This window comes from Eptesicus fuscus, chromosome 19 (assembly GCF_027574615.1).
Source record: "Eptesicus fuscus isolate TK198812 chromosome 19, DD_ASM_mEF_20220401, whole genome shotgun sequence".
Classification (NCBI taxonomy): Eukaryota; Metazoa; Chordata; class Mammalia; order Chiroptera; family Vespertilionidae; genus Eptesicus; species Eptesicus fuscus.
In genome coordinates, this window is record NC_072491.1 from 20,714,209 (window position 1) to 20,737,027 (window position 22,819).

Sequence of the window (22,819 nt, forward strand, 5' to 3'; positions counted from 1 at the left end):
GAACTACTAGTACTTCATAGGCACTGACCAATCAAAACTGAAGTCAAGAGTAAACTACTAGCGAGACTGCACTGGTGCATGCCAGTTGGATATAAGCAGTAGTAGGAAAGAAATAATCTGCTCAGTACAGGTAAGGTAGTCATTAAAACTGTATCAAGCAAGTAAAATTATTTATAGTTATTGCTTTTATATTAAGATTTAACTTACATTAGTCAATTATATTTTCTTATATTTCTCAACCAAAATAAATAGGATAATAAAAGTTTACTATGTCAACATTATTCAGTTATATTATTCAAATTCCCACAGTTTTCTAATTGTACATCCTGGAAATATAGAATTCCTTCTTCTTGCTTAATACTTCTTTCCTCTTTCCACTGCTGTCCATTCTTAAGAATGCTAAGCAATCCCCACCATAGAGGAAAGAGCCTCTAAGACAGGCTGTTTCTATTCTTTATTTTTGTTTCTTTTGAAGCAAATGCCTCTGTTAACAGTGTACTTTCTTTGAAAGTAATATAACAGACATTACCTATTTCAAATTCATCATCTTCTGTCAAAATTTCAGCATTGGGTACGGGTGGTGGAGGTTGGCACACTCTTAGTTGATAGGCTATGAAAAGAGACAATATGTTTATTCCTTCTCTGAGCAGCTATATATATATATATATACTGACATATGCAAGAAAATTATGCAAGGATTTTTTACATAAGAATGACAATAAATGGTAGAATTTATAAAGTTTCAATTATTTATTTTTAAAAATTCTATAACATTGAGGAAAAATAAATCCTTCTTTAGATGCCAAAATATTATCCCATAGTAAGAATGCTTACATTTAAAATCCTTAATTTTACCCTTGTTATATTACTTTTTGTTATATGCTTCATAACACCTGCTATTTTTTTCTTGGAGTAATCACTATTTGGAATTATACATTTATGCCTGTTTATGTGCTCAATGCTATCTTCCCCAAGGCTCACCAGAGAATCCCCCGCACCAACGGAAGTGCCTGGCATACAGGCATAACTACAAACAAGTACTCCATGCTTCCTCTACTCCAGAAAGTATTATGAGCACTTCACATACAGTAATTATATTAGTCCTTATAAATTATTTATTTTATTGCTCCATTTACATAATTATTTTTATAATTATCCCTATTTTATAAAAAAGAAAACTGTTAAAGTGGCGTTTAGAATTTGGTCTAAATCACACAGCTATGATGTGGTAGAGCTGGAATTTGAACCTAGACAGTCTGGTCCCAGAGCCCTCTCTAACCATGCTACCTTAGCATGTTTACAAAATATACATATTTTAAGTTTCATCTTTCTAATTATTGATATCTCTTAAACAGGTCATCCCATCAGATTAGATAGATTCCTATTTGGTATAATTTAAATACCACTCCCCCAAATATCTCTGTGAATCTAAGCATCATGACTACTAGCTCAATATATCTACATCATAATCATTTGCTTGATTAACTCCTGTTTTCATTGAAGTATTTTTAAAAATGTACTCTTGTTCATTCAAGAACGCATTTCAAACTATTATAACATTTGAATACAATGTGTTTCATATGTTTAATTTTATTACTTAAACTTAGGAGTTATGTATGTACCTCTGTGCTCAGATATGAGAGAATAAGACTTAAAAGACACAGTGAATCATCTGTAATCAAACAACTAGTACAGAGCTAGTAAGTCCTCTACCTTCAAAGACCATACCTTCAATGCTTTCTCTATCATCAGAGTATTTATGAGAGTACTGAGGTACATCAATTAGGCCAGTTAATGAGACTCCTATAAAAGGAGATGAATGAGATAACCAATGGATACAGACAGTAGGGGGGTGAGGGCATGTGTTAGGGGGTGGGAGTGGCCAGGGAGAGGTCAATTGGGGAAAAGGGAGACATATGTAATACTTCAAACAAGAATTTAAATGTAAATAAAAAAGGAAAAAAATAGATAAAATTTTTAAAAGAGTAAGGTATTTCCAATTCTGAAGGGTAATCATGGGCCTAAGAGCATTTCAGATGTAGGAGAAAACAGGCAAACAGTTGAGTACCAAATCCATCATTAGATAACAAAAACCCATTTATAAGTGCTTAACAGTCTAATAAACTTCCATGTTATTAAGGACAAAGAAAAAAAATTTCAAAATGTAGACAAAGAAGGATAAATCAAAGAAAATTTGTTTTCAATATCCTGCTGTTAATCGTTGTCTGTCTCTTCAAACATCTTCCTTTCAGTACTTTAACCTGTTTATAAAAGCACTCACTGTGCAGGGAAGCTCATTTGCAAGGCAAACACAGCTCTACACAGAAGAGTCCCCACTAGAAGACTTGCTGGGAAAGAAGCCCAGGGCAGAGAAGTCTAGCCTAGATTTTTGAGAAAGAGTTTAGGTGAGAATAACATTAGGAATTTTGAAAATCATTTTCCTGAACTTAGACCTTAGAAATAACAAAGAGGTAAGAAAAAGGGGAGGAGATACAGAGAGCCTTAACACGGAGAAATCCTTTTAAAACTAGGCTTTCAAGAATAGCATTTTATTGGCTCTTAAGTAGAATAGAGGTCAACTCAAAAGTTAGAGAAGTGTAGAGATGCCCACATGTAAATTATTTAACTTTTGTTTGCCTATAGTTATTTTTAATCTTCACGATAATCATGTTATTTTCTTATTGTAAAAGAAGCACATTTTTATCATTGAGGAATCCATGACTATTGCATGTATAGAACATGCTTAGAATGACTTAGATAACTCATTTGCAGAGTTTAAAAGACCAGAGTTTATAAATTGTTATTGAGAAATATGATGTTCAGAGATATGTTATTTTCCCAAGACTACCTGGGTGCTGTGAGCTAAATTCTATCTCATTCTCTGTCAATGACCATCACTAGCACTTTACCAACTGTCTCTAGAGCCAAGGAATTAATTACCTTGGAGTCATGGAGGGTCTAAGGAGGCATAATGTCCTTCCCCTGCTACCTCTACCTCAGTAAGAACAATTCTATTTGGATTAATTTTATAGTTTTGAATTCTAAATAACTTTCCTTTGAAACAATTTTCTAGTCTGCACCTAAGTGATTTCACTGATGCCTTTTTAAAAATATATTTTTATTGACTTCAGGGAGGAAGGGAGAGGGAGACAGAAACATCGGTGATGAAAGAGAATCATTGATCAGCTGCTTCCTGCATGACCCCTACTGGGGCTCAAGCCTGCAACCTGGGCATGTGTCCTTGACTGGAATCAAACCCAGGACCCTTCAGTCCGTGGGCTGATGTTCTACCCATTGAGCCACATCAGCTAGGGCTCATGGATTGTTTTGACTTCAAATCTGAATTCATGTTTCAAATCCCAATTTTAGATTACCAGGATAATCATTTCTTCTGAACTCTTGACTGCCTACCTTCCCTTACCCCTTACTGTTACTTTCTAATCATAGAACTGTTTTATGGCACATGTAATCATGACTTGTTTCAAAATCTATTATTGTTCATCTATTGGCTTGCTTGTTCATTATTTGTGCCTCTCTCTTGACTTTAAGTAACATAAGGGATGTGACTTTTTCAGAGTTAAGTCATTAGCTCCTATCACTATGCTTATTATCCAACAAATATTTGCCAAATAACATATGGAACATAGTCTCTAAACACATAGTCTTACCTAAGATAACTCTCATCTCTAAAACTGCAAATGGTGAGGAAATAGGGCAATTTTGGGTCAGGGTGCTAGAGATGGGGATCTAAATAGGACCTGCCTGAGACGCTTTTCAGCATTTAACTATATAATTCTGATTATAACATAAAGGATTCAAAAACCACACCCTTTGTGTCTGTTTTTCTTTAGACCCTTGAAGGCAAAGAATTATAAAAAGTTAAATCATAAACAGCTCCCAACAATTCTGTTTTTCAACTTTTGTAATGTCTACTAGTCTGTTAAAAATAAGTTCAAAATTTGTCCAGTGTCTTCTCGTTCTTGCTGACAACATTTTAGTGTGAACCGCTGTCATTTCATAGTTTTTGTAGTGGGCCGAATAGCGTCCTCCAAAATGTATGTCTTTCTTGAAATCCCAAAATATTATTTGGAAATGGGGTTGTTTCAGATCTAATAAGTTGAGGTAACACTGAATCAAGGTGAGTCCTTAAACCAGTATGACTGCTGTCCTTATAAGAAGAGAAGAGATAGAGACTGACACACAGGGAAGACATGTGATGATGGGGACAGAGATTGGAGTGATTTATCTGGAAGGTAAGGAATGCCAATGCTGTCTGGCTACCACCAGAAGCTACCACAGCCTTCAGAGACAGTATGATCCTCTCGATACATCCTCTGATTTCATACTTCTCGCCTCCAGAACTGTGAGAGAGAAAAATCTGTTTTCTTAAGCTACCCAGTTGGGGTACTTCATTACAGTAACCCTAGAAAACTAATGCTCCTATATTATTAAACTAGAGGCCCGGTGCACGAAATTCGTGCACGGAGGGGGGTTGTCCCTCAGCCAAGCCTGTACCCTCTCCAATCTGGGACCCCTCAAGGGATGTCCGACTGCCCGTTTAGGCCCGATCCCAAGGATCGGGCCTAAACGGGCAGTCGGACATCCCTCTCACAATCCAGGACTGCTGGCTCCCAACTGCTTGCCTGCCTGCCTTCCTGATTGCCCCTAACCGCTTCTGCCTGCCAGCCTGATCACCCCCTAACCACTCTTCTGCCAGCCTGTTTGCCCCCAACTTCCCTCCTCTGCTGGCCTGGTTACCCCTAACTGCCCTCTCCTGCAGAGTTGATCACCTCCAACTGCCCTTGCAGGCCTGGTACCTCTCAACTGCCCTCCCTTGCAGGCCTGGTCCTTCTCAACTGCCCTCCCTTGCAGGCCGGGTGCCTCCCAAATATCCTCTCCTGCTGGCCATCTTGTGGTGGCCATCTTGTGTCCACATGGGGGCAGGATCTTTGACCACATGGGGGCAGCTATATTGTGTGTTGCAGTGATGATCAATCTGCATAGTACTCTTTTATTAGATAGAATAGAGGCCTGGTACAGAGGTGGGGGCCAGCTGCTTTGCCCTAAAGGGGGTCCCTGATCAGGGTGGGGTTCCCTTGGGGCCTGGGGAGGCCTGAGCAAGGGGCCTGTGGTGGTTTGCTGGTGGGCCATGCCCCCTGGCAACACTAGCAGAGGCCCTGATATCTGGAATTTATTTTCCTTCTACAATTGAAACTTTGTAACCTGGAGCAGAGCCAAGCCTGGGGCTCCCTCCAAGGCCCGCAGCCATTTGTGTTGGGGTTATAATTGAAACTTTGTTGCCTTAAGCGGATGGGCCTGGCCAGGGTGTGTGGAAAGCTTTGCTTCCCCTGTTGCCGGCGGCAACCCTGGCCGGCTCTCTCAAGCTCCATTCTGCCGCCATTTGTTTGAATTTGTTTACCTTCTATAATTGAAACTTTGTAGCTTGAGTGGAGGCTTAGGCCTGCAACGGCTGGCGGAAAGCTTGGCTTCCTCTGTTACCTAGGAAACCTTGCTCTCTGTGGCTGTAGCCATCTTGGTTTGGGTTAATTTGCATACTCGCTCTGATTGAATGGTGGGTGTGGCTTGTGGGCATGGCTTGTGGGTATGTCTGAGGTATGGTCAATTTGCATATTTGTCTATTATTAGACTAGAGGCCCAGTGCATGATTGAATCATGCATGTGTAGGGTCCCCTACACGCTTTCGCTTTTCGCGGTGGAGCTGGGTGCCTGTCCACTGGTGCACCAGGCCTTTCAGAAGCCTCCGGCTCAGTGGAGGCGTCTGAAAGGCCTGGTGCCGTAGCAGACTGGCACCCAGCTCCCCCACTTTTGATGGTCCGCGGCCACTGAGGGGGGCTACCCTGCTGTTGAGAGGCGCAGGGGGCGAGACTCCCACCCCCTATGCCTCTCAACGGCCGCTGAGGGGGGCTGCTGCGGACACCTGGCTACCCTGCCGTTGAGAGGCACAGCTGGGTGTCCGCGGCAGGCCCCCCAGGGTAGCCAGGTGTCCGCGGCAGCCCCCCTCAACGGCCGTTGAGAGGCATCGGGGGTGGGAGTCTTGCCCCCTGTGCCTCTCAACAGCAGGGTAGCCCCCCTCAGTGGCAGCAGATCCTGCCTCTCAATGGCCAGATAGGTCACCCCGAGTCCCGCCCCCCCAGCCTCCCGCCACCCAATTGTGGGCGTAGCGGAGTGATGGTAATTTACATGTTACTCTATTATTAGATAGGATAGGATTGGCCTACAGACTGTTACTTGGTTCTTGTGTCTTTTTGGTACAATCCTCCTACACATAAGTAAAGTGGTGGAAGGGAATTAAGACAGTATTTACAGGAAATCCACTGTGTGCCAAAGATTCTGCAAAGGAACAGCAGAATTTTGTATAAAATCAACAAAGAGGTCAGGGAGGCTTGCTTGAGAGAGAACCCTGGGGAGGATTAGAAGGCATGAGAAAGAAAGGTAAACTAAGGCTGAGTCCAATGGAGTCCATGCACTGGGCTCAGGGTTGGTTTAATGTGAGGCCAGTGGGAAACTTGGGAAGAGTTTTCAGTCTGAGAGTAACATGATCAGATTTCTTTAAAAAAAAAAAATAATGCTGGCTGCAGTAGGAAAAACACACACAGTTGGAAGGGGACAAAGGTGGATACCTACACTCTACATAGCTGTGGGTGTTCAATAAACAATTGTTGATGGATTCTAAAAAACTCACAGGTGTCCACAGATGACATGATATTAAAAGTTTTGATTATGACCTCCAACAGTCTCTCACTTTGGTTAATAAACTTTAGCCCCACATATTAACCAGTTTATATTTTCAGCTGCAAATAAACAGGTCGTTCCTCTCCTCCACTTAAAACTCAAGGACCCGATTTGTCGCATCACCCTGCGATGATGCCATTCTCACCTCACACAAAAATATTAAACCACCTCTCTTCACTTTTTCAAAATAAACTTTGAAAGATGAAACCAGTCTACACTCTACCCTTACCGTAATCCCTTCTATTCTCTAATCAACATAGCTCTGAAATGGTTGGTGGTGTAACATTTGATCATGCAGCTAAAACTTTAAGTTCTCTGTAATTTTTTAAATCGGCCTTGCCTTTTTGAAACCTATCTTCCTTTCTCTTTTTAAACTTTGTTCTCAGATGACTGAAATAGAGACATTTTCACTGATCATACTACCTGGAGTTAACTCCTCACAATTACCCCATTTCACATCTCTCTATTTCCATCTGGCAGTTTTCACAATCTGTAAGAATTATTTGTTTACTGTCCATTTTCTTGCACTAGAATGTAAGCTGTGTGAGGGCAGGGGCTTATGTTTATATTATTAAGTTCTAACTCCTAAGGGCATAATACAGTAATTAACATAACAATATCCAATGAATATTGCTGAGTGAATGCATTATAGAAAAATGAAAGAATAAATGGTGAGTAAGTATCCTATATAATAAAAGGCTAATATGCAAATCAACTGAACTGTGGAATGACTGGTCGCTATGATGCGCACTGACCTCCAGGGGCAGATGCTCAATGCAAGAGCTGCCCCCTGGTGGTCAGTGTGCTCCCACAGGGGGAGCGCCTCTCAGCCAGAAGCCAGGCTCATGGCTGGCGAGTGCAGCGGCAGTGGCGGGAGCCTCTCTCGCCTCCGCAGCAGCGCTAAGGATGTTTGCCTGCCAGCTTAGGCCCGCTCTCCACAGGGGAGCGGGCCTAAACTGTCAGTCGGACATCCCCGAAGGGCTTCCAGACTGCAAGAGGGCACAAGCCAAGCTGAGGGACTACGCCCCCCAGCGAGTGCATGAATTTCGTGCACCAGGCCTCTAGTATATATATAAAGCACTTTCTATGATATTGAGTATAAACTCAGTCCAGACTCTTTAGATTTAAATCTTGTTTCTCAGGCTGACAAATTGGGAAATCTTGGACAAGTTGCCTATTGTCTGCCTCATTTTTTCTCATTTGTAAAATAGTAATGATAACAGTAATAATTTTATGCCACTTCAAAAGATATCTACAAGGATCAACATGTTTATATATGCAAAGAACATGGAGTAGTGCCTGGCACATAGTAAGCACGTTATAAGAGTAAGTCCTTATTATATCAAATTGGAATGCCATTCCTTCCAGATAGTTGGTGTTCAGAGATAAATAAAACCATTTGTTAAAATAATAATACTTTCTGTTGTTCCCAAGTTTCCCTGTTTATTCATGAATGACTTTTTGCTTTGGTAATTACTGAAATAATTCCAAGCAAAATTTAGGTATGTTATCGTTGTTGGCAAGATCAGGGTATAAAAGGCAATGGTTTGTGGTGGGATGTATCAGATGAAGGCCATAGGGAGGAATTAAACACTATAGCTCCACATCCCTTTCTGGACATGTTTCTATCAAAGCAATGAGCATCCCCGGAAAATATATGTCTGCCAATTTGTGCTGGTTATTCATTACTTTTGTGCACATAATAGCCTACACTGCTATTTACTCTGGAAGCAGGCTGCGTGTGCCCCCATCTCGGTCCTGCTGGCTCCATGGCCTTAGGCAAACTGCTAAGACTCTGTGCTTCAGTTTTCTGTCTGCAAAATAAACACAAAACTAAGACTGAGCTGATAAATGGTAATGTGCTTAGAAGAGTGCCTGACACCTATTTCAAAGGGAAAGCACATTCCCTGCTTATATAAGGTTAACATGGCCGCTGGGATGGCAGCTGTGTCCTGAATACATATAATCTCAATTACTGACCTTACTCACAACCCGATGTAATTCCCAAGGCTACTGCCCATGGGACTTCCCACAACATATCAAACAAGTTGTTTTGTTTCTATTCTTATTTAAATTGGCTATACTTTGCAAATGCAGAGATTACTTACGTGTTTTTCATTAATGTACATTATACTGTAATATAAAATCCTTGAGTTCAGCAACCTATGTCAAAGTCCTGTATGATATATAACAAAACTGCTAGCACAATACCCTGGGAATAATATTCAATAAATACCAACTGATGATGAATTGAATTAAAACAATATCTCATCCTGTATAATGTATATACTTTGGTTACTTTGGAAGAAAACAAACAGATCTAGGATGGATATACCCAATATTGTACAGGTTAGAATCATTGTTTGATCTGAAAGTCACCTAATAAATCACCTATTCTAATATCTTTCTCTTGATGCAGTGGAGGGAGGTGACCTAGCAAAGTGAAGTATGAGCAGAAGTGAAACTTTTAAATTCTGTCATTTAAATTTTAAATAGTATTAGCATATATTTTAGTACATGCTTTTCATGGATTCTTCTATTTAGAAACAGTTTCAGAGTTATGACCCTTAATGAAAAAGCTGTGTACCATATATCTACACATTTTATCTAAATCTGTATTATCTTTAGAAAAATCATTTATTTGACATGTCATTCAGCTTTAAAATACCATTTATGATTTAATAACTGAATGAGGACATCATATTCTACATGTCAGTATCTTTTTTCTAATGTATATGTTTTTATTTATTTTAGACAGGAAAAGAGAGGGAGAGAGAGATAGAAACATCAATGAGAGAGAAACATCATAGATCAGCTGCCTCCTTCAGGTGCCCTACTGAAGATCGAGCCCACAACCCGGCATGTACCCTGACCTGGAAGCAAACCCACAATCTCCTGGTGCACAGGACAATGCTCCATCAACAGAGCCACACTGGCCAGACTACATGTCAGTATCTTTTGAGGATGACTATCATTTGAATTGTACCCTGTTTTTGTTCAAATGTGTGTAGCTCTCTGGTTCCTGCTTCTTGAGATTACTTTAGGGTTTGATTCTAGTAATATTTTTTTGTTACTTTTAATTTCCTATTTTCTTTGTCATGAAATACCCAACCTAATTCCAGAAAAGAGTGCTGTATTTACCTACTTCAGTTCAACTGAGCTATTAAAGGCATCTTCAAAAAAAAAAAAAAAAAGAAAAGACAGAATAGAACACTGGCAAATTACCATTCCTCCTCGGAACCAAAAAAGCATAAGTGCACAACCTTTCAGTCAGGTAAGGGCACTCTTTCTTACAGAGGAAAAAATAATAATAACAGTGGTCTCTGTTCCCTCATAACCTCTAAGATCTCTATATTCATGGGCAGACTTCCGTGGTGACCCAGATTAGTTCAAGAATGATAATTTCATGATTTGGAGAAAAACTGGAGGAGAAAAAGGATTGGTAAATTACATGTTCAGTTATGTAATTGTGGCAATGTTAAAAGTTGTGTGAAATAAGCTCCACTTGTAGGTGAACTTAAATAAATGTTCTTGTAGTTCTAATTAAGAGGAAAAGTCTGAGTGTGAACCGAGGTACCCTAATACTCTGATATTAGAAAAAGAGGTGACCTGGATAATCGATTTAAACATTAAAATGATACCTTCTCTCCTAAGTTAATAAATATGTGTTCTATACTATTGCCTTCTGGTTGTTTTGATTGGCATTAAGTCAGACCCTCAATAAAACGTATTTTCTCTTCACACAGTGACCATGGAGCGTTTGGGGAACTATGAAGAAAACATACTAAGTTGCGATAAACTGACCAATATATTGCAGTTACTTTGTAGGTCCTGGGGGAAAGCGCTAAGAAGTGTGAAGCTTCAAGTTGTAACTAGAAGGGGTATTTTCTAGAACATAAGATGACCTATCATCTTGCCAAAAATGAAAGTAATTTTTGCTAAATTTTAAAAGAAAACATAGATTTACATACCATTAAGTATAATCTATGCATTAGTTAGTACCTGTTTAGGACATTGCCCGGCACTCATTTTATTGCTGCAGCTGCTTGCATTATTTAAAAAGAGGTCATTCTTTGGAGTCAGACAGACCTATTTGAATTCCAGGCAGCCCTTCTATTTATTAGTTCTCTGGTTTTATGTAGGCTACAAAATTTTTATTCAGTTCTTTCATTATTAAAATGGGGATCATAAGGCTTACCTTGCAGAGTTATTACAAAAATTAGCAATAATACATGGAAAGTACCTAGCATAGCACTGGGCATATTAAGTTTTCTGTAAATGGCAGCTATGGCGATTACAGTGACCATCATACAAAGTCAGTGTCTGCAAAAACATGTAGCTAAAAAGGTTTTGTGTAGTTTACTTTCAAAGAGTCACTGATTAGGACTGAAAATTGTTACGGTTTATTATAATCCAACCCCATCTTGACTCTATGGCAGATATCAAGAAAATTCAGCAGTACTGAGAGAGACAAAAACATTTCCTCAGAAGAAGAAATATGATAGATGAGATAAAGTGCTTCAACATTTACCCCTGTCCTATTTTTTCATTGCACAGAAATTGCATTTTGCGAAGCTTTTTATGAATGTTATTTTTGATCAGGAAAGGCTTTTGAAAGTGTTATTTTATAAAAGACAGATGGCTAGCTGGATCTCATAAAAGAAGTCAGGTTAGAGAGAGGGGGAAAAAACACTTTTTTCTCTTTTCAAACATATTTAAAATATCTTAATAAGTAAAATTTAAATGGTTAATGTGACCTTAAGAAAATATATGAAAGTATAGATCTGTCAGATTTATAAAATAAATACACAAGTCCTAAGAAAACCACTCCTGACCTAACAGGTCAGGGCATAACAGAAGGAGCTATTAAATCACTAAGAGAATTTAAAGAAAATTGAATGTGGGAGTAAACCATTTGAAGCTTAGCTATACTCAACCATCTTAAAGTAAGTGTTAAATAATAAATTGTCTACTGGTTTATTTATTTTTACAAATACAAAATGACTTGAACATTTTTTTATCATTACAAAAGTTCACATTGGCACTAAGCTATAGGTACTGAATATGGGCCCAGAATAGGAATATTATATTTTAGATGTATTAAATTATATTAGTTGTATTGATACTAATTAGAAAACACACATCTTTTTTGTTGCTGTGAGAGGGAATAGGTACACATCTACATATTGTAAAATAATCTTTTCAAAAGTTGTCACTAGCATAGCTAAAAAATTCAATAAACAACTTTTTTGAAAGAATGTGAACACACTTCCCACTGTAAGACCAAAACATAGTCAATCCCAATCAGTCAATAATCCTATATAATAAAATCCTAATATGCAAATTGACCAAAAGGAGGAATGACTGGCAGAATAACCATCACTATGATGCGCACTGACCACCAGGGGGCAGACACTCAATGCAGGAGCTGGCCCCTGGCGGTCAGTGTGCTCCCACAGGGGGAGTGCTGCTCAGCCAGAAGCTGGGCTCATGACTGGCGAGCACAGCAACAGTGGCAGGAGCCTCTCCTGCCTCCGCTGCCGGCGGGCAGTAAGGCGCGAGTGGTCCCAGACTGTGAGAGCCCTGGACTGCAAGAGGGATGTCTGACTGCCATCCCCCGAGGGGTCCAGGACTGCAGGTCGAGCTGAGGGGGACCCCCTCACTCACCAGTGCACGAATTTCGTGCAATGGGCCTCTAGTAAAAATATAAAAGGGTTACAAAGCAGAAATAGATGTGTCTTCAAAAATGCATTTACTAATATTAAACTCCCAGGCTTATAAAACAATACACCATACCATCATTAAGTTCTCAAAGGTTTCGCAAAAAGAATAAGTGCATCATAGAGAATATGGTAGTGATACCTATGAGTGCAAATTATCAAGAAATGAACGAGGCGATGGGACTGAAGATGGGGAGACTTAAAGAACTAAAGACGAGTAAGAAACCATTTAGGAACTGAAGTTTAGGAGGAAGTAAGATAACAAATCTGCCTGGAGTCAGAGTAGATAGACACTGGGGAGTAAGGTTCAATGAACCTGATTATAGGGTAGATATAAATTTGATTTAATGCAGGCATCATGCATTCTTGAAAAGGTGAGTCCGGATGAAAGCAGTGCTTAGGAAAACTATCCTTAAGTGAGCTGTTGGAATGTAAGGCCTCTGTCAATTTTAAAATGAGCCCTAGCTCAAATTTCAAGGTCATTTTAAGATTTCTAGAAATAAAATTTCCAGAGATGTTGATTCAAATGTTAGGATTCTCTAGGCTCTGGTAATTTTGCCTTATTATGAAATTTAAAGCATAAAATAAATGCTCTATCAGAAAATGTAAAATGTGAGATAAGTTATGATAAGGAAAAGAGAACTTACTAAACATCTACTCTGTCAGGCACTATAATAACCGTACATTATCCATTGTCTCCAATTCTTATATAATCTCTGCAATATAATGCTGATAATAGTAATAATGACAGAAATTATTTGGGTTGAGCAATGCAATATTGAGCATTTTTTGCCAAAAATTTCATATTGTTCAATCTAATTTATGCCAGTAATTGAAGTGATTTCTATATATACATATCTCATTAATCTCAGCAATCCTACCATGATGTTTTATAGCTAAAACTAAACGCCAGGTGCACGACATTATTGCACTGGGCGGGGGTCGGAGGTCCCCTTAGCCCGACCTGCGCCCTCTCGCAGTCTGGGACCCTTTGGGGGATGTCCGCCGAGGGGTCCTTAGGGCTACTGAGGAGGCGGGAGAGGCTCCTGCCACTGCTGCTGCACTCACCAGCCATGAGCCTGGCTTCTGGCTGAGCAGTGCTCTCTCTGTGGGAGCACAATTACCACTAGGGGGCAGCTCCTGCGTTGAGCATTTGCCCCATGGTGGGCAGTGTGCATCATAGCGACTGGTTGTTCCAATATTCAGTTGATTTGCATATTAGCCATTTATTAGATAGGATAAGTGAATAGCAACAGGTAAGTTGTCCAAAGTTCATTGGAAAACTAAGCACTAAATAAATACTTAATCTATTTTACCTTATTCCTAAACTAATTCTGTTACTGTTATACATGACTCAAAACCTATTTACACAACAGATGAAACATTTTGAATATATATATATATATATATATATATATATATATATATAGATATATATATACTAGAGGCCCAGTGCACAAATTTGTGCACAGGTGGGGTCCCTCAGCATGGCCTGTGGGGATTGGGCCGAAACCAGTAGTCCAATGCCACCTGCTGCTCCTGCTGCCACTGCTGCGTGGGCTAGCGGGCCGCCGGGATGGGTAGGTCAGCTGAGCAGCACTCCCACTGTGGGAGTGCACTGACCACCAGGGGACAGCTCATGCATTGAGCATCTGCCCCCTGGTGGTCAGTGTGCTTCATAGTGACTGGTCGGTCGTTCAGTCATTTAGGCTTCTCTCTCTCTCTCTCTCTCTCTCTCTCTCTCTCTCTCTCAGACACTCATAAGTGTCTATGTAAATCCACATTCATGCTTTGTGTGTACACATATACATTATGTAATCCTAATGTTTTCTATATGAATACACATACACAGACATTTTTTCTCTGACAATATTTCCCTTTTGATATTTACCCTACATTTTACAAAAATTGTACATTCCCTACAAGGTCATCTTATGGATATTTATAGTCCATCAATGAATTAGTCCCTCCTTTGTCATTTGTTCTGGCAGGACACAAAATAATAAAAATTTATGCAAGGATCCATGAAAGATAAAATGTACAAATGCAGTTAAGCAACTAATTCATTTTTCAACTTTAACTATTACTTAATTTATTGGTTCCCGAGTTATGATTAGTTATGAAAGTAATAAAATTATTGTTATGGTCTTAGACTATATCTACATAATACCAGCAGCAACGTCCAAGTCAGTAAAGAAGGCAAGTGAGTTATTTTGTAAAAAGCCTGAACAAAAGTTACCTAATGGAATGCCCCTTTCTAATGGCTATGCTGGAGTGTACATGCAGCTGTGGGCTCTTGGGAAGTACAAAGTGGGTACTGTCTACTGGCTGATAAATGCTGAGATAAAGCAAACAAAATATTTTCTGGCCTATGCTCTGAGTATATCTAAACCTGATGTGTTTTAAATGTGAGCATAACCATATTTTTCATGGAATACATGATGTGGGTATCAAAGCTTTACATTGTGTTTAAAGAGATAAAAACATAAAATTGTATATTAATGTAATGGACAAAGCACATGTTCATGTTGAAAATTTTTATATAACTTGCAAATTTAATCCAGCAGGTATTGATTCTGTGAAATACTCATGGAATTGGTCCAACGGAGTTAGATGAGGCAGAGTGTGTTTCATGGAGGTGTGGTCATAGCAGATAAAGGTATTTAATCATTAGAAATAAATTAACACTTTCTTGTTTATAATGAAATAAAATCAATAAAATAAAATAAATTTGAGATAAAATAAAAATATTTAACATCAATTTGAGATAAAATAAAAATATTTAAAAACATCTGAATGTTTTTCTCAAGAAATTACCATTATGAAGAGAAGACCCAGAAGTATACACAGAATTAAGGTTGCAATTCTTCATAAATTATTCCACAGGCATAAAAGCTATGAACTTAATAATCTGGAATAGTCACTGAAAACTGTAATATTCTAGACTAGCTATAGTTTTGAAACAAAGTATAAATGATTGAGTAATATGATTCAAAGCAAAAAGATATTGGATGCTAGTTTTTGAAAGACTCACAGCAGGTTGAATAGATTAAACATTTTCTGTTGAAAAGTCTATTAATGTCTCAAAGTTACATGCAATAAAATATGAACAGCTGGTTCTCTCTTATTGGTTTTCATGTGGAAAAAATATTATTTTCTACTGGGTAATTACTGAGTGATTTATATCCTGTTTCCATTTGTTTAAATTCTAATGTTCCTAAATGCTTATAAGAGGTTATTCTTTGCAAGAAAATGTATTTGAAGTAATTTTTTTAAGTGTCACAATTTAATACCTTTTCAATCATTGGTCAAATATATTTTGCAGTCAATTTTCCAGGACAATTTTAAACAGTACCAAATGAAACATAAACTATTAGATAATACGAACCATGATAACTGAGCACAAAAAAGCCACTTGTTGTGAAATCACTGTGGAATTTGATTAGAATCTGATTTGAAGTGCTATAGACTGACTCCAAAGCAGTATTGCCACTGAACTGCCCAATCTGAGGTGAGTTTTGATCTGGTCCATCCCTGTTAGAGAGAGACAGAGCAGAGATAGGAGAAAGATTAAGACTAATTTTTTAGGTGAGTTTTCCACAAAGTTTAATAAAGGCATTACGTAAGAGCTGATACAGTAGATGAAATAACCAATGAGTGCCGTATCATATTTGTGTTTATATAAGTGATAACATTTAAAAATGTAAAGTATAAAAATAGACCAGATTTTTACCTAACTGAAATGCACGCATATTAGTTGTAATCGATGACACTATCTTTGGTTTCCTGATGACAACCCGAGCTTCCTAAATTCTTGAGGTCTGCCCTCCTTTTATTTTCTTCAAATTAATCTTGAGTAAATTTAGAAGGAATCATAGAACTCACACAGTAGTTCTATTAACCAATTGTCAGCAATTAATTCAGGTAGTTTATTTTTAATATATTTTTAAATAAAGATGTTTCAATTAATAGGATAATAATACAAATATATTTTATAACAAATTATTATGAGAGAAATTCAAAAGTTATATTAAATCATTATGATTTGTACATAAGCTTTCAAATTTTCACTAGTTTTGTAAATATATAACTTTCTTACCTTAAACTTACCCTGATACTAATTCCTTGTTTTTGCATATCAGTTTAATAATAAATTAAAATATTTTTCCATATGTAAAGTTTTTGTTCAGTATTTAGTTACTTTATGGGCAAAATCTAAATCTATTTCTCTTCTTTGTCTCATTCTACAAACCACATATTGTCACCGTCAGTCACACCAGATGGCAATTTCTGTTTACAGAGGACTATGATATATTTTCATTTCTACCTTGCTGAATCAATAAGTAATAATGGTCCTGGCTTACCATACAGTAATGAAATCATAGACTGGCTCTGTTTGAAGGACAGTGAAATTGATGTAGATTCCATTCCCAGGGGGTACTCGTACAAGCCAAAAACAGTCTTGAAAGTTGGGGTATTCATCTGGATAACCAGGAGAATAAATGGTGCCATTCATAGCAGTTATATTCCCTCCACAAAGAGCTACAGAAAAGACACAAAACAAAATGTTAAAATAAATAACAATGAATTGATTATAAAGAGAGAGGCGCACATTTAATACTTAAGCAGTATAAAATCCATCTGTATTATGTTTTTACTTCAGTTAGGTATATAAAATAAAGTTGCAAACCATGAACAAAATATTTTTAGCTTGTATTTATTTCTCTATATGAAGCATGCTGCCTAGTTATTATTAACTATTACTAGATTAGTAAATTACATTGTATTCTCTCTTTCCAAATATTTTATCAATATATATTTACACTGTTCAACTCTTATTTGTCTTATATCATATATATAGATGGCCTTAAAAGAGGTTCAGGAATTTTTATTTAAAAGGTTTTTTTTAAGAGGAAATGTACCCAAATTCAGTAGCAATATCTGGGCTATTGATTTTTATAAGAATGATTATTAAACATACGCACATACAGCTACACAGACACACGTATAGGAGGGGCTCTAAAGTATAAACTTTATTTTTACTGGCAATGAAGAAGGTTAGGGCTTCTACCAATAATAATAAAATCAGTTATTCATTATGGAGCCTTAAAGATTTAACCTTTGTACTAACTATAATTATTCAACTGAAAGAGAGACTGTATGTTTCCCATGCTATTTGAAGAGGAAGACAAAACAGTGCCCAAACAAAAATGATTAAACATAGATGACGCATACCTTCACACCTTGGAAGTGGATGATTCCAATTGCGACTCACTCCATGAAGGCAAGTGAGAGCTGAATGTCCAATTAGCGTGTATCCAGGGAAACATTCAAATGAAACCGTTTGACCCACAGTAAAATCACTGCCAATTACAAAGCCATTGCGAAATGGGCGTGGATCAGGACAGCTTTGCAACTGATAGGCTGCAAAAGGGAAAAAAGGAAAATGTTTTTCCTTTCTGAATTTTGAAAGACCACAGGTGGGTACTATTCGCAACTTGAAAAATAGATGCACTGCTCCTTGTATTTGGTTACAAATAGCAATTTAGGTTTATGATAAATGATATTAATCAGAGTATGATATGAATTGCTTCTCATGTCTATACTTTTCCATTAAATGTTAGTATAATTTACAAAATGCATTCAGTTTCTTCACCCACTTATAGAATCTATCTAAATTGTAAGTTTTAATGAAAATGTAAACTACTATTACCACCACAGTTTTAATCAAACATATTCTGATTCCTTTACATAGAGTACAATAGCTTCCTGGTTACACTGCACATACATAGAATAAAATAAACACATGTAAGCTTCATTCTGAGCCTTTTGAATTTTCTTTTATTTATTTTTTTCTTTAAGAATAAACCCCTGTTGAGTTTCTCCAAAGTAGTTATGTAATAATATAAAATACTAGGAAACATTGTCCTCCTAGTATAAATTTTGTACTTTAGTTAACACTATATTTTTGGCACTGCAGTATAACCATGTGTTCATTTGCTCATATTCCTTTTGTTCTACATTCTACATGAGATCAACGTTCCTATTTGTTTTGTTTATCATTGTATCCTAAAAGCCTTGTCCATTGCCCATCACATAGTAAGTGCTTAATAAACACTGCTGAATAAATTTTGAGCCTATAAACAGTGTACACTATGCACTTTTCCAAAATTCAGAAAGTGCTTCAAGTCTAATTGCAAGATCATTTAAAAATAACATTGGTTCTGTGAGTTTATATAAATTAACTTATTTCTCAAAAATGGCATAAGCTCAATGATATCAATGTAGTAAAAGAAGAGATAGTTTTAAAATTCAATGTAACTTACAAATAATATGTACTCATGATTATAATACATTGTGGCTTATGTCGATAATATTACTATTAGATCAATGAGTAATAAATTCTATATTTTTATGCTTTTATTATGTAAATAAATATTTTTCAAGGACATATTGACTAAAAATGCAATTAATAAAGTTCAAATTCCAGTTTTATATCATTCAAATATGAACTTTATTTTTAGAGGGAGAAGAAAATGAGGGCAGAAATAAGAACATGAAGCCAGGTTTGAGTGTTGGCATAAGGTTCTGTATACTTGCTGGAGAAGGACCACATTATAGTTCTGAGTCTTTTAGCAACAAAGAAGAAAATCAGTTGTTGCCCAATTGTTTATCGAATAATTAAATTCTTTGGGAGCACAGTTAATTCTGTCTTGTGAGGTGGTAGAAATGACTCCTATTTTATGTAAAGGATGATGTATGATGTAGTGCTCTTATATTATGTCTGCAAATATACCACACATTTTAATTATTTAGACCCATGTAGTTGGATGTTACAATGTCTATTTTAACTAGATTTAAATGTCTTCTTAGGTATATACTTTTATTCAGAAAGTATTTATTGTGCTATTATTGTCCTAGGCACTTGAGATGCATCAAGAAACAATACAGAGATCACTGCTTGGAAATCACAATAAAAAGGTATTATATACTTATGAAATCCTTTAATAATTAGGGCAGAGATGTTATAAAATGTTAAGGTATTTGGATTAAACATCCAAGTCATTGGAATTACATTATTTGTGTAAAATATCATAAATTTAAATATTTGATTTTAAATTTTAGACTTCAGAGCTGGAATAATGTAATAATAATAACAGCTAAAATTCAATGATGTATACCATATATATTTTACATTCATTTTATCATATAAAGTTCAAAGCAACTTATCTGAGAGATACTAACTCCATCATGCAAATATAAAACTTCGTTATCTAGCTTGCCTTGCTTAACTACCTTGCCTTGACATGCTTAATTTCACTGTGCACTAAGACTAACTCAACTCTTTTTTCAGAATTAAGATTTTCTAAGGCCTCAGAAAGACATCATTCCCCCTATATAGTTGCCTGAAAACTGCATTAAAAAAAGATCTTTCTAACTGATGTTTGTTTGGTGTGGGTTCTTTTTATTTCTAAAACAAAATATAGAAAATACTTAGAGTTAGATTGCTAATAACTGATTTGGGATAAATAAACTTTCACATTTTATCACACATCTCACCTTGGTATACGATGTGGAACCCTTGTTTGTTTTGTGAATAGTCACTGTGAAAGTACAGGCTGGTTTCATGAGTCGTGCTGAATAAGGATGATGGGATTTGAGGACCGCTAAGTCGGCCAATAACAGTGCTAGTCTCTGAGGTTCCACTTCTTACTTCCAAATAATCATGTATAGTTTCTGTAGAAAAATTTACAAACTGGAGATGTACACCTAAAGAAGAAAAACAAGCAATATTACTTGATGTTTTTACCACATTAAACACACACACTCACTTTAATGCACTTAGGTATGTTTCCATTTAGGTTGAGAGGCATACTCTCGGGACCTGGACCATGGGTTTGCTGTCTGCCCAGGACATTTAACTTCAAAGTAACACTACTGCTCTCAAATGCCCACTATGTGTCACATGAGAAAATGTCTTTCATTTTACTACAATGCCCCATAGCAAGCGAATCAGGAAAGTGGATTTCTTGCTTTTTAATATTCTTTAAAATTATATCAGCCAATCATAGAAAGACAAATACCATATGACCTCACTAATGAACAAAATAAACTGATGAACAAAATCAGTCCAGAATCATGAAAGCATGGAACAGATCGACAGGTCTCAGAGGGAATGAGGGAGGGGAGGGGAAGAGATTAACCAAAGAATATATATGCACATATGCATAGCCCATGGACACAGACAACAGTGCTAGTGAAGGCCTGGGGTGGGGCAGGACCACAGTGGAGGAGGGCAAAGAGGGGAAAATAGGAGATATCTGTAATACTGTTGATGATAAAAGTAAATTTAAAAAATAAATAAATTTGGAAAATTTTTCTTAAAAATAGTAAAATTATATCAACTAACTTTTAAAGGTAAAAAGCCACTCAATAATTTATATTTTGTAAAATGTCAATTTGAGGGCAAAGTTTATATATAATAATGGAATCAGATTCCATAATGGTGTTAATTTATCTATAGGGGATAAATTAACTTCTCTAAAATATAATTTGGTGGCATTAATTTATCAATGTGCTCTTTTAGCACTTTGCTTTTCAGAAGATAATGCTAAATTTTATGAAATAATTTCAATAAAATCTAGTGATCAGTGTTAAGTGTTACCAAATTGCAAAACAGTCTTAATATCTTTATAAGTAAAACTAAAGTATGAGATAGTAAAATGTCTCTGGGATGGAATAAATGCAATAAAAGCCTCAATAGGGTATGTTTGATAATTCAATTAATATTCAATTTCAGTAAATTTGATCTTTTTCTTACAACTACCATTCTCCAATTGTTAATAATAAACCTGACATATATTGAATGTTGTCTATTTAGTAGGCACTGTTTTAAGAGTTTGTATATACTAACTTATTTAATACTAACAATTACTCATAAAAATGAGGAAGCTGAGGCACAGAAAAGCTAGACAAATATGTTAAGTTTACACAGCAACTTTAAAAAACTGAAAAATACTAGCTCTTGAGCTTTTGCTCATAATAATTACATTGGGTTCTCAAGTGAAGTATATTGTTACTCGAAAAAGAGTTCCATGGAAAAAGAGTCCCATGGACAGTAAAGATAGGGAATACTGAAAATATGCTTTAAAATATTAAACACATTCCTGTACAATCAGACAAACTTCTTAGAATTTGGACATGATATCTTAATATATGTGCATATTTTTCTAAAATTTTTCCGAGTCCCCTTTTCATAAATTATCTTGTCAATAATTGTTTCTCAAGCATAAGAATATGATTTTATAATTGTTGCTCTATATTCAATTTTATTTTTAAAAAATTATAAAGCACTTGTTCAAATATATTAGAACTAACATTTTACTTAACCCAAACTCAAGTAAAACAGATTATTTAAATGTAATCAACTCAGAAATTCTCTTATGTTTTCATTTCTAAAATAAGGATGTCTTCTTTTTATTTTTTTTAGTCCCTTACCTGAGGATATGTTTATTCATTTTTTAGAGAGAGGAAAGAAAATAGATAGAGAGAAACATTGATGTGGAAAACATAGATATGAGAGAGAAACATCCATTGGTTGCCTCCTGTATGTACCCAACCGGGAATCAAACCCACAACCTTTAGTGTACGGGATGATGCTCAAACCAAGATATTTCTTCTTTTTATTAGAAGTGTTGATAAAAACGTTTAATGAACTTGTTTCTTAAAAATCAAGGAAGCATTAGCAGCAGAAATAATGACACTATTGAAAATTTGCTTAATAATTTATTTCAACCTAATTCATTTAGCTCCATAAGCAACAAGGGATGAGCCTTCTCAAGTAACTAGTAAAAGACATATAAGAATAACCATACTGGTTCACATCTATTATTCAGACATGTCAGTACTCTCTTTCAATATATGGCCATAGAACTTGACAATTACAAAAAGTGTTTACACCTTGTAGCCAGAGTAATACTCATTAGCAAGCCACTAAATCCTTCAGTGGCTTCCTGTTCTCTCAAAACCTCAGTCCAATAATACAGTGTTCCGGCTTGTTGAATTTCTTTCGCTTCCTCATCTGTGTCTTTCAATGCGTCACTCTATCTAGAATTTATTTCCCATTCCCCATAAGGCTGATCCTCTTTGCAGGACTGTCTCTTTAAAGCCACAGTTCAGGTATCACTTCCTCAGGCTAGACATCTCTACATTTACTGGACCAGGCTGGATGTCTGCACTAAGTACAACCCTATACTCTTTATTATACTTTGTAGAGAGAGGGTAAAGGGGGCCGAATATATGGTGATGGCAGATAACTGGACTATGGGGGTGGGTACACAATACAA

General features: G+C 36.6%; 1 protein-coding gene across 3 annotated transcripts in view; it reads right to left on the bottom strand.

The window, feature by feature from the left end:
- The window catches only part of CSMD3 (CUB and Sushi multiple domains 3), a 923,077-nt gene that overhangs the window by 86,702 nt on the left and 813,556 nt on the right, over positions 1 to 22,819 (bottom strand). For all 3 annotated transcript variants that reach the window (XM_054708474.1, XM_054708473.1, XM_008143384.3), the window contains 5 exons: positions 20,034 to 20,243; positions 17,709 to 17,897; positions 16,838 to 17,015; positions 15,862 to 16,007; positions 530 to 610 (listed from right to left, as the gene is read on the bottom strand). In XM_054708474.1, the coding sequence (XP_054564449.1) occupies positions 530 to 610; positions 15,862 to 16,007; positions 16,838 to 17,015; positions 17,709 to 17,897; positions 20,034 to 20,243 (804 nt within the window). The remainder of the gene's footprint in view (positions 1 to 529; positions 611 to 15,861; positions 16,008 to 16,837; positions 17,016 to 17,708; positions 17,898 to 20,033; positions 20,244 to 22,819) is intronic.